Source organism: Dermacentor albipictus, chromosome 3 (genome assembly GCF_038994185.2).
Source record: "Dermacentor albipictus isolate Rhodes 1998 colony chromosome 3, USDA_Dalb.pri_finalv2, whole genome shotgun sequence".
In the NCBI taxonomy this organism is placed as follows: Eukaryota; Metazoa; Arthropoda; class Arachnida; order Ixodida; family Ixodidae; genus Dermacentor; species Dermacentor albipictus.
In genome coordinates, this window is record NC_091823.1 from 3,399,247 (window position 1) to 3,412,197 (window position 12,951).

The 12,951-nt window shown below is 47.7% G+C and overlaps 1 protein-coding gene across 1 annotated transcript in view; it reads left to right on the plus strand.

Moving 5' to 3' along the window:
- The window catches only part of LOC139057169 (sorting nexin-25-like), an 82,432-nt gene that overhangs the window by 14,051 nt on the left and 55,430 nt on the right, over window positions 1–12,951 (plus strand). Inside the window, exons 5-10 of the mRNA XM_070534960.1 lie at window positions 829–998; window positions 4,265–4,451; window positions 5,078–5,151; window positions 5,227–5,303; window positions 12,640–12,741; window positions 12,821–12,915. Coding sequence (XP_070391061.1) covers window positions 829–998; window positions 4,265–4,451; window positions 5,078–5,151; window positions 5,227–5,303; window positions 12,640–12,741; window positions 12,821–12,915 — 705 coding nt within the window. The remainder of the gene's footprint in view (window positions 1–828; window positions 999–4,264; window positions 4,452–5,077; window positions 5,152–5,226; window positions 5,304–12,639; window positions 12,742–12,820; window positions 12,916–12,951) is intronic.

Genomic DNA, 12,951 nt, shown 5'->3' on the forward strand with positions numbered 1-12,951 from the left:
AGGGATGCTATAGTGGGCCATCCTCTCCAGTGCTTTTGCTCGGGGAACGCCGCTCAAGCTGGGAGTCTGTGCCCTGCTTTAACGGTTGGTCCCAAATGCCGGTGACCAATAAACGTCTTTACAGTATATATACATATATAGTAAGAGAGAGAGAGGTGGTCAGATGATTTGTGGTTTGCCCCCTCCCCCCCCCCACACACACACACTGGAGAAATAGTTGGTACGCCACTGTCGGGAACATACTGTCTTTATAAATGCATAAATTGTTTTACCCTTGGTTATAGCAATATAAGCTCTGTGTTTGGCTGGTTGAGCTCTATGCCATCAGGGGACTGCACCATGCAGGTCACAAATTTATGCCTCCGCTCATGTGTCAAAATGACCAGCTCACCTGCATTTACCAGAATACCGGACATGTGCAGCACTCCGATGGAATACTTGCAATGTATGCTGCTTGAATAGCTCTTGCTTAGAATCTAAGACCAGGTGGCTAGTGAAGAGGTTAGAGAGGCTTCGTGCGCTGGCTCCAAGACTCCAAAAGTAGATGTCACGATGTCACATCATGAGGCAGAGCCAGTGAAGGCGGAGCTTAGCCCCAATTGTTTGGCGAACGAATTGAGGAAAAGCATGGCTAGGGAGGAGAGTAGTTTATTATCATCCGTAGCTCTCTTAATAGGAAACATTTCACTTAAATTGTGGTGCAAATGTTTTACTGTAACTGCACCCCATGTGACTACAAAATTTGTCCAAACCGTTTCAGGGATGATTTAAGGTAATGTTCTAGTTGAAGTATTTAAGGATTGCATTGCCGTGAATTATTATCTGCAGGAATGGTGAAAAGCGGCCGTTCCCACTGAGTCCTTTCTTAGAAACTTCACAGCTGGAGCTGGACCATCTTCGGCAGGTGGCCGACTTCCTACTAGCTTTGCTGCTGCCATCTGAGTATGCCCTCTGCATTTCTGTTCGTCATCTGCTGCGTGAAATCCTGGCTTGCCTAGGTAATTGAACCCTTTGCAGTACCTAGTGCAGACTGTGGGCGATTGTAGCAGTTCACGTACATTCTTCAGCTGCTCTATACTAGGGGGGGTGGGGGGTGGGAGAGGTGCCATTGCTCAGCTCCACCAATGGAAGCGGGCTTTCACAGGGGAGGAGGGGCAGGTAAACTGCTTCACCTTGCAAGGGCATGCTTAACCTGTGAAGGGAAGCAAAAATCGTGTCAGAAACTATGCCCTCAGTAAATGAAGGAATGGTTTATTACACTCTGGCAACCAATGTCACTGTGTCTGGTCACAGGCAGCATGGGAAGAGCAGAGGCTCCAACACCCATGGCATTGGTGAGTAGTACATTTCGCTGTATCAGAAGAAGGCTTTGCACTAGACACTCTGTAATTATAGTACCTGGACTAACTGCGTGCACGCAAAAGACATTGAGCATAATACCAGTGGCAAATTATAAGTGCAAGTGTGATTATGGGGTCAATGTAATTACACACCTAATTTAAGGTTGCAGCACCATTTCTCAGTAGCCTCAGGACCTTCTCACAGCATTTTTTTCAGCAGATTGTAGGTTTGTTATGTCAGGTTTGGGTTTTGCAAACAAACAAGCTCAGTATGGTTATCAGGCGCAGTGGTCGAGTTGTGCAAACTATTACTCACATGCACGCCATGACAAATGTCTGAAAATTGAAAAAACTCTTGTTCTTAAAGGAGCCACCCTCACTGCAAGCTGTGCCCGGGTCGCACCTTTATGCCACACATACTGCCATCTTTAGTGTGCACAGAGTGGGCACTGCTGCGAAGCGAGGGGGAGGGCAGCCACTCACTTAATTAGTGAAGGGACCTTTGAATGTTTCTCATGGGGCCGTTGTTCTGAGCAGTCCAGCTGAATGAGGTTGATGGTTTTTGTCATCTTTTACTGCCGACGTAATGAGGATGCTTATTGCGCAGCCGTTATGACAATGGATTACAAGACAATATGTGGTGCAGCTACAAAAAAGTCCTTGTAACAGCTGTTTACATGTTAAAGGGACACCAAAGTGAAAAATTATTTCTTCTGCATCAGTAAATTACCGTTCTACAACACCAAAAACACCACTCTTACAACGATAAAACGTTTGGTAAGCCAGAAAAAGCGCGAGAACGAAATACAGGTGGCGACACCTACTTAAGTTCCCGCACCTGGGGGCTGTGACGTCTCCGATTTTGATGGCATCTTCTAGGGCCTACTAATTATATATAGCGGTACAGATTGACTACATTGTGTTCTAAAGGAACCAAATATTAAACATGGCAAGTTTCGGGAACCTTTATTCAGCCAACGCAGCCCAAATGCGAAAACATACTTTGGAATCCCTGACGTCACGCTGACGTACCGGCGCTAGGGTTTCGGTGCAAAATTCAAGTACTGATACTTGGACCTTCATTTTCTCATCTAATAATCAAACTTTTTTTTTTTAAGTGACTGCCTGCAGGGTTCTCAAACAATGCTTCATCAGTCTAAACTGATTTATTGTTTCACTTTAGTGTCCCTTTAAGTACAGCGAACTTGCACTCCAAACAAAGACATAAATAAGGTTCTGAGCCTAGGATGACAGCGAGATGTCGAAACCTCACTGACATGTGCTGACATTTTGCCAGCCACTGTAGCATGGGCAGGGTCTGGTCGAGGCAGTTATAAGCTGCCACATAATGAGAGGAAACTCTAATGCATTCATCCAGTACAATATGGCGATGATGTATGTACTTGTAAATCCCTGTTTACTCAAAGCTTTGAAAACTGGGAAAAGATTTCAAGACAAGTAGAGTTTTGAGCCCTCGGGCCTCACATAGACCTCGTGGAACCTTTCCAAAATACTGTTAGTGGCATTTTTGTTTACTTTCATGTGCATCGTCATCATTGGCGTCTATGGACAATGGTATTATTGGCATTGTGCCAAGACTGCATGCTTGGCACAGAGTCAAGACAGCTGATCCTAACGATATACTTGAACCCAATCATCTGGGCATTGTTTTCAGACACCCAAAAAGCTGAATTGAGTAATGAATTCCAGCCAATTTATCTGTGCAAACCGAAACTAAAAAGAGTGTAATTGTCGCACCTTTAGTGGACGCCCACGAGTGACTCGGCGCTTACGCCTCACCTCACTGGAGCATGAAGTGAGGGTCCTTATCAAGCTGCAATCTTGCTGATCTTGCTGAACTGCTGCGGGCTCCCATGCTGTGCACACTCTTTTGGGTCCAGTGTGTGGGCTGATCGCGCCGGCCCAAAAGTGCAGATCATCTTGCCCAAGGTCACTATTAATAGGTTGCGAACACATTGATGCATCATTGACAGCGTCCTAAATGAGAGGAAAAAAGAAAGCAACCATATCCCTGCTGGCCACATGAGGCCACAATAAAGTGGCAGCCGAGAAGGGGGAAAGGTAGGCGTGGCATCTAGCTTGGCCAGTGAGCTGCCCCCGAGTAAAAAGGAAGTGCAGGCAATGCTGATAATGCTGCCTCATTGCCTTTTTCTTGCTGTTTTCCCAGTAGAGATTTGAGATACCTGGGGCCCATTGCAAGAACCTTTCGAGATAATTTATGAAAGACACATGGGTTGAAACCACAGCTGGATAAAAATTTTGACTTAACCGATATCTCGAGATGGTCATGTTTCAAGTTAACGAGAGTTTACTGTAATTGTTTAGTCTTCATGCTTGTGGCATTCTTTATCATGCTTTATTTTTCTATTTCGAAGTACTCATAGGTTTCTAAACACAGCAAGCAATTAGTCTCTGTGCACATGCATAGTCACTACAAATTGTTGCACTTGTAATGGATTGTTTTGTTGAAAAAGATGAATTTTAAAATTCATATAGCCATTTGAAGCCAAAAGAATAAAGCTTAGGCAAATTCATGTAGTATGTACTGTTGATACTTAATTCCATGCTGGCTGAACCCCACCATACTTGCAGCTACACTAAGCCCCTCTAGTAATTTCCAGAGGAAACTTTTGCCCCTCCCTCCAGATCGCAACTGAGAGGGTGGCATGATTTTCCCTTGCATTCTGATCTGCATCTTATTTCTTCTCCATCTTATTTGGCACTCTCAATCGCAACTTTTCCTGCTGGCATTTTTGCATACTGGTGGTCATCAAGCATAGATTTTTCCCATAAACAGTATAAAATAGTGTTAGAAGTTCTACTTCATCATTCAGTATACTTGTACTTTTATTGTAGAGATGTGCTTTTAAAACACAGTGAATATGTTCCACTTATGTTTTCAGTTTTTCAGCCTACAGTTGACCTGATAACTGATCCCGATTACATCAACCAGAAGCTGATTGCTTACCTGCAGTACCTTCAAGCAGAAAATGAGAAGCACAGTCGAACATATGCTTATGCTGAGACATGGGAAGACTTTATTTTTGTTATAGATACCTGCACTGACATCCAAGACTTGAAACGTATGCGGTGAGCTTACTTTCATTCTAACCGTTACGTGCAATGAGGCAGTGAGAGAGTAGATTACAAGGTGCACTACAGTGTTTGTTTCTACAGTCAAGTCGTACACACTGCCGAGTGGCGGTGCACTAGTGAGGGGCTGGAGGTGAACTAGGATTGCACATATGGGAGCATGCTGCTTTAACTTGAAGGTCTTTGCACAGCATGCATTTTTGGTGTGAATTTCCTGCATGAGGCTTAACAAAGGCTCCTGTGACCCACAGCCTTTTTCATCACACTGCCAGAAGCAGCAACCTGTGCTCATAGCACACTGAGGCTGCCTCAGAACATGTGGTCTCTGCAACAGCTCATGTAGACCCTTAAACAGCAAGGTAGCTTCTCTGCAGTGTTTCATGCTCAAGACGTGGTGGTAACTGGGATATGAATGTCTGTTGCTTGGGGAAGGGGGGGGGGGGGGGTGCAATCTCCTGTGAGCACTTTGTGTGGGAGAAATGCTTGGCATTGTTCTAGTGATGCGCTCTGCTGTCACATAGGTTTTGAAAAGGGGCTTTGTGGCAGTATGTGGGGTAGCTCTGTCTGTGCATGCGAGGAAAGAGAATGTGTGACTGCAACAATCTGGTGTTTCCCTCATACAGGTTCAACATTGTGTCAGAAATTATGCAAGCTACCACTGCCAACAACCTGAAGAAAGCACGTGGAATAAGTGAAGGTTAACTGTTTTCTTTCCCTCGTAGTGGCTTTTGTATATATAGTTGATATACTAAATTGGAATTTATTTGTTCAGATAAGCAGTATGAAGCACCAAGTACAGCTAAAGGAGACCTGTTGCAATCAAGGAATTTATCCAAATACATCAAACAGGTAGGACTAACTGCTTTTTGAACTATATTGTTGCAGGAAGAAAGCAAGCCCACGAGTGTAAAATAAGGTATATTTACAACTGGTATTTTAGGCGTTCAGGCAACTGCCAGACTTCGTCTTCCTCTAGTCCATGCCACCTTCTTCTTTCCCTTCACAGTAACATCACCCTCCCGATGGGGTTAGCTCCGTCCCAGTGCAAGTTATAGAGCCTCACTTAATGGGGGTACATAGGGCTTGAGCCTGGCGATGTGAACAACATCGCTGGTGACAATGGGAGGCACTGAAGGCTGACCGACTGGGGCGATCTCGTATGTCACATTGGGCAGTTGACATAATATCTGGTATGGACCAGAATAACGGGAAAGTAGTCTTTCTGACGAGCCGATGTGACGTGAAGGCGTCCGGAGAAGGACAAGGGCACCAGGTGAAAAATGGTTGTTTTGGTGCCGAAGGTCGTAGTGTCGCTTTTGAGAAGCTTATGAGCAAAACGTGAACAAGGTGAATGCTGGAGCCAACGTTTCGACAAGTGGACTCGTTTTCTTCAAGGGCCTTGAAGAAAACAAGTACACTTGTTGAAACGTTGGCTCCAGCATTCACCTTGTTGACGTTTTGCTCATCGTCTTGAATTTCCATCTCCCGCATTCCCCGTCTTTTCTTTTGAGAAGCTTGCGAGACTGTGAGGTGATGGCGGGTGACATCTCAGGCTTGGGCAGCTAAGGCAATTTCATCGCGAGCGTAACCAGTGAAGGGTGATTGTACTGCGGAAGGTGGCAACGTGTCGGAAGGGCAAGGCGTGGTCGCGACCATACGAAAGGTAAAATAGTGAAAATCCGGCAGTGTCGTGACGGGACGAGTTGTATGTGAAACTGATGGATGGTAAAGCGATGTCCCAGTCGCAGTGATCGTTGGAAACGTACATGGCCAGCATTTCAGTTAGTGTGCAGTTGAGTCGCCCGGTAAGGCTGTTCGTTTGAGGGTGGTACACGGTAGCAAGCTGGTGTTCTATAGAACAGGATCGCAGCAGATCATAGACAACCTACGATAGAAAGTAGCGGCTGCGATCTGTGAGTAACTGGCGAGGGGTGCCGTTGTGCAGGATGAAGTCGTATAGTAGGAAGTCGGCGACATCTGTAGCGCAGCTGGTTGGTAGTACTCATGTAATGGCATATCTCGTGGCATAACCTGTTGCTACAGCAATCCATTTGTTTCTTGTGTTGGAAATTGGTTAGGGGCCAAGGAGGTCAAGGCCTACACGGAAGAATGGCTCTGTAGGGATATCAATTGATTGAAGCAAACCAGCAGCAGACATAGCATGCGTCTTCCGGCGCTGACACAGGTCGCAAGAAGTGACGTAACGGCGCACAGAGCGATAAATGCCGGGCCAAAAGAAGCGGTGCCGCAGGCGGTCGTAAGTACGAGTGATGCCCAGATGTCCAGCAGTAGGAGTGTCGTGAAGTTGCTGGAGTACGGCCAGTCGAAGGTGTTTAGGAACGACTAGGAGGAGCTCTAGGCCATCAGGACGAACGCTACGATGGTATTAAGTTCTATCGTGCAACGTGAACATCCGGAGGGACGGGTCATTGGGCAAGGAGCTTAGGCGTTCCATAAGTGTTCGAAGAACAGCATCTTGGCATTGCTCGTCGCCAATATGAAGGAAACCGGAGAGAGATAGAACACTGATGTCCAAGTCTGCATCGGTATCGTCCGGTTGATCCACGGGATTGCGGGACAGGCAGTCATCGTCTTTATGCAGGTGCCCTGACTTATACATAATAGAAAATGTATATTCTTGTAGACGCAATGCCCAACGTGCAAGTTGTCCAGTTGGGTCCTTCAAAGAGAAGAGCCAGCAGAGGGCGTGATGATCGGTTGATGAGTCGGTGATGATGAGTCGGAAAAGGTACGGTCGAAATTTTGCGACTTCCCATACGAGCGCGAGACATTCTCTCTCAGTAATGGAGTAATTTTGCTCGGGCGTGGAAAGAAGGCAGCTGGCGTAAGCGATGACACGGTCTTCGCCCTGTTGACGCTGAGCAAGGACAGCGCCGATTCCATGACCACTTGCGTCAGTTCGTACTTCAGTGGGTGCAGAAGGGTAAAAGTGTGACAGAATCGGGGGAGTTGTAAGCCGCTCAATCAGGGTACAGGCGGCTTTCTCTGGCAGTGGTCCCCAAGAGAAAGAGACATCTTTCTTAAGAAGGTCAGTGAGAGGGCGAGCGATGTCGGCAAAATTTTTCACAAATCGCCGGAAATAAGAGCATAAGCCCAGAAAAACTACGGACATCGTTTGTTTAACAAGGTACAGGAAAATTTCGCACGACGTGAACTTTCTGTGGATCAGGTTGTGTTCCGGCGGCATTTGCGAAATGGCCGAGCATGTTAATTTCACGGCGACCGAAATGGCCCTTGGAGGAGTTTAGCTGAAGGCCAGCTCTGCGAAACACGGAGAGTATGGTTGTGAGGTGCCGCAGGTGGCTCTCAAAGTTGGGCAAAAACATAATCACATCATCGAGGTAACAGAGGCATGTAGACCACTTCAAGCTGCGCAAGAGAGAGTCCATCATGCGCTCAAATGTAGCTGGCGCATTGCATACACCAAAGGGCATGACTTTCAATTGGTAGAGACCGTCCGTTGTGACGAAGGCGGTTTTCTCACGGTCCATCTCATCGATGCTAATCTGCCAATAGCTGTAGCGGAGGTCAGTTGATGAAAAGTATTGGGATCCGTGAAGACAGTCAAGACCGTCATCAATGTGAGGGAGGAGATAAACATCCTTCTTTGTTATCCTGTTGAGGTGATGGTAGTCAAGGCAGAAGCGCCACGCGTTGCCTTTTTTCTTTACTATGTGGGGTCTGATGGGGGATTCTCACACCGTACTCTTGGGACAAAGGAACGACAACACAGTAGTGCAAACAATCACAAGGGCATTTATTGCACCTTTCATACATCAATGCCTGCTAGCCGAGTTGCTATGCCGATGGGCGCGCGACAAATCTAGAAGTCCGACTCACCGCGTCCTCGCGAGCGAATATGTTCGCCGCATGCTGGATCCCAACGCCTGGTCGTTCGCGTGTATGGTCACGCGAATCGTGGCGCGTTCGAGGGCGGCCACGCGAGGCGGTCTCGCAGAAGCATGGGTCGCCGCGCGGGAGTCGTCCCCCGCCGTGCGCCGACCCGCTGGCTGTCTCGAACCCAAGAGCGCGCGCCTTGTCTTTTCCGAACCCAAGTAACCGCGCAGCGGCGCGACGCTCGCGCCATCTCTCGCACTGCGCCTGTACCATTCCAACCGCCGTGTGTGCGGCGAAGCCGCACTACAGGAGACGCGCTATGCGGGAAAAACATCAGGGGAGGCGCGAGGGTCGCGCATCCCCACAACTAAGACAACTGATGATGCCCACGGACTACTGGAAGGTTCAGTGATGTCCTTGTTCATCATCCTGTCTACCTCTTTCTGTATGATGGCCCTTTCTGCTGCCGAGACACAATATGGCCGCCTATGAATGGGGCTAGCGTCACCAGTGTTGATGCAATGCGTGACAACAGATGTCTGGCCCAGTGGACGGGGTCGTCCAAATCAAAGATATCCCGATAAAATGACAGGAGGTGACGAAGAGCTGTTGTTTGCTCGAAAGAAAGGTCAGGGGCAATCATCTTAGAAACGTTGTCTCCAGGTGTCGAGTACGAAGGAGTTGGTGACAAAGGTCCGTTGGTACTGAGGAAGGATTTAGAGGTCAAAGAAGAAATCTCAAATTCTTCCAAAGGAGTGATATGCACTATGGCTATACCATGTAGCAGCACATGCGACAAAAATCCAAAATTGAGGATGGGCACTCGAGCGCAGTTTTCGTGGATCCGAATTAAGGTGCTCGGTAGGGCAATATTGCGCGACAAAACCACGTTAGTAAGCGGCAACATGACGTACTTACCATCAGGTATGAGAGGACAGGGCGTCAGGAGGACGTAAGTGGTTTGAAGCACAAGTTGTTGCGTCGGGAGGAAGTGGCAGATCCAACTGTACAACACCTGCGGAGCAGTCCATTTGGGCAGAGTGTTTCGAAAGGAAGTGGAGGCCAAGAATTGGGTCGTGTGGACAGTCCTCAAGGACGATAAATAAAACAACAGTATAACGGCCCTCATTGGTCACACATGCTGTGCACATTCGAAGAACAAGTGCTCCCATCGGCGACTCGCACAGTGCACGGTACGGCGGGCGTCAGAACTGTTTTGAGCCTTTGGTGGAGAGCAGCTCTCATAACTGAAAGCTGCCCTCCTGTGTCAACGAGAAATGTAACAGGAACGCCATCAACTTCAATGTCCTGTAGGTTTCCACGTGTAGGCAGGGTCAACAGAGGATTTGTGGGCTGGGTCGGAGTTGCAGCTTCACCTCCGGGAGCTGTACCGCCTAGTTTCCCGAAGTGAAGCGACCAGTTGCAGAAGGGGACGAGGAGCAGTGAATGAGAGGCGAACGGGACCTACGACCTTGTGGAGACGGGGAGCGGCTGGATCATGGTGGAGCACAGCCGAAGTATAGGGCGAGAAAGTACAGTTGTCTGGCACTTGGTGGTAGTGACTTGGAGACGACCACCCAGGAGGCGACGACCAGTGGTTACGGCAATGACGGGCGATGTGTCCAATACTGGAACAATTAAAGCAGACGGGTTTATTATCCGCTGTGCGCCAGTCAGCTGGGTTGTGACGGAGTGGCGGAAAGCTTTGCCTTGGGGAGCGAGCGGCTGGAGTGATCAAGTAGGTGTTTGTGTGGCGGACCGAGCAGAGAGATGGAATGCTCAAACTTGTTATTTCCTCCTGAACGACCGCTTGTATAAGGGAGATAGCGGGCACGCTTTCCCGACAGTCAGAACAAACTGGAGCCGGAGCCATGGCCTCGAGCTCATGGCGAACGAAGTGCATTATATCTTCCGGTCCTGTCGGCTGAACGAACCACGGCGGCCCTTCGCTTGTTCGAAGCACCGGCACTACTTTATAATTGCATCCACAGTGGCACAATCCTTGCACATCAGGAGATTGAAGGCATCGTCTGCAATACCTTTTAGTATGTGACCAATCTTGTCTGCCTCGGTCATGTTGTTATCAGCCTTGCGACATAGGGCCAGCACATCGTGTATGTACACGACATAGGATTCTGTGCACGTCTGAGTGCGGCACACAAGTTCTTTTTTTGCTGCCAGCTGACGACTGACAGGTCTGCCAAACAGTTCTCGCATTTTGTCTTTGCAGACATCCCAGCTCGTTAGGTCAGCTTCATGTGTATCGTACCATTGCTTCGCAGTTTCTCTCGTATAAAATATCAGGTTTGCTAGCATCATTGTTGGATACCACCTGTTGTTGTTGCACACTCGCTCGTACATCGTAAGCTAGTTCTCGACGTCGGCGTTGTTCGTGCCACAATATGTCCCCGGGTCCCTTGGGTGAGTGAGGATGACCATTGGCATGGGCTGCTGAGGCGTTGTTGCTTGTGTCGGTTGATTTGCCATTGTGGCGGCAGGTAGACGACGTCCGCTGCAAAGTTCCGTGATTGTACCCAGCACCTTCCACCAAAATGTTGCAGGAAGAAAGCAAGCCCACGAATGTAAAATAAGGTGTATTTACAACTGCCTTTTAAGGCATTCAGGCAAGTGCCAGACTTCATCTTCCTCTAGTCCATGACACCTTCTTCTTTCCCTTCACCGTAACAATATGCTTTGGATAATGACATGCTCTGTAATGAATTTGGTTAAAACGCGTTGGCAGGCTGGTTGGTTTGAATCCATGATAGAATATCTAAGCGCGACTGAACGAGGTCATAGAAAGAAACAGACACACGGAGACAGCACTCTCTCTCTGTGTCCGTTTCTTTCTACATCCTTGTTCAGTCATGCTTACATGTTCTATCATGTACTAAATATTGTGCCCTTTGGGGCTTTCTTTTGGCATATTTTTCCGGCACTACAGTCGAACCCGGCTATATTGAACTCACAAAAAAACGCCTATCAGTTTGATATACACCATAATTTGATATAAGCTTGCTAAATAATTGGATGTCATAAAAGCACATACCATTTATAAAAGCACTTAATTGATGAAACTAGCTTAGTTTCACATGAAATACTCGTGCATTTGCTTCTGCTTAGGCAATTTCGCTTCCTGCGACGCGCATACTTTTCCACATTGTCTAAGGAGTCAGAGTAGCTGAGGCCGCAACCTTCCGCATTCACGCAGAAGCAGCGGACTAGTGCGAGTGCACCAATCACTTCGGAGGATGTGGGCAAAGGATTGTCGTTGCTTTCTTCATTGTGCCCACTTTCACTTGTGCTCGGTACGATGTCGGCAATGTTGTCTTCGTTTTGGGGTTCTCCCGTGGTTGCGACACCATCATCTGCACTCACAAACTCGTACGCCGTTGATTTGTCAACAGCTTCTGGAAATTCTGACAGCTCGCTCCAAACTTCGGCAACACCGGCAATGGCTTCGTTGCATTCATCAGAATTTACAGTCATCACCAAGCACGTGGAAGCCGGCACATCTGAAGCAATTTCGGATGAACCACTTGTACACAGCCGTGCATAGGCGTCGGGCGCCACGGGCACCGAGTCGTGAGTTTGGCCGCTTTAGCCCTAATCTCCCTCTTATTCTTCAAGATCATGCTTAGAGTGCTCCTCGGAATCTTGCACGCTGCGGGGACATCCAACTTCTCACCGCGTTCGACCCGATTTATGATTTTGACCTTCACGTCGAAAGGCGAATTCTGCCGCTTCATCACGGCAACACTGTGGGAGAAGGCCCACAAAGCGCAAACACAATGCACTAGAAAAGCAGCGAGACAACTCGCACTTTTGCCATCTTGCACGACAAGGGCACAAGAGCCTCAGATTGGCTGTCTGAGCAAGCGCTGCGGGCGGGCGAGAATAATTTTTGGCAGGGGGGTGTCGCTGGCTAGTCCGAGGCAGCACAGTCATGGTAGGGAGAGTGGTTGGATGGAGCCGTGCTGCCGGGTTTCCCCGCCACTGCGAGGAAATGTCAACTTCTGGGGGCACTTTTCCTCCGCTTGACGTTCGATATATTGGGAGTCGCTGCTATTTTTGTTCAATGTAAGCGTAATTTTTGCTATATATACTCATTGTAACTATACTGTGTCGAGAAATTGTTCGATATATAGAATAATTTGATGCAAACGGGTTCGGCTGTACAGCATGTTGCAAATAATATCCTGTTTGATCTTTTAATTGTACGATTTCCTTTCCTTGCAGGCTATGTATGCCAGCAGCATTAGGACTGGAAATTATTGTGACTGATTTTTCATCATTGGTGGTATTTTCTTGTACTTTTGTTTTTCAGCTGACGTATGCAAAGGCACGATGTGAGAAACAGCTCAAGTTAGTTGGAGGATTAGACTGTTATTCACCTTCCGAAGAACAAGAAAGCCTTCCAGGGTGCAAGGTCAGCTTGTGCCACTTCTCTGTCTTGTTTTTTGTATGGCTGTCTATTTTGCAGTTTCATTACTTTGATTTTGCTCCAGGTATTTGCATTTTCAGTTCTTATGGAGTCTCCTGTATGTCGAGAGTACCTGGCCAGATTCTTGCAAGGCGAAGAGGTGGGAAAGTCGTTGCTTTCGTAAGTGTAAATTTTTTTGGCAGTGATGATTTTCAC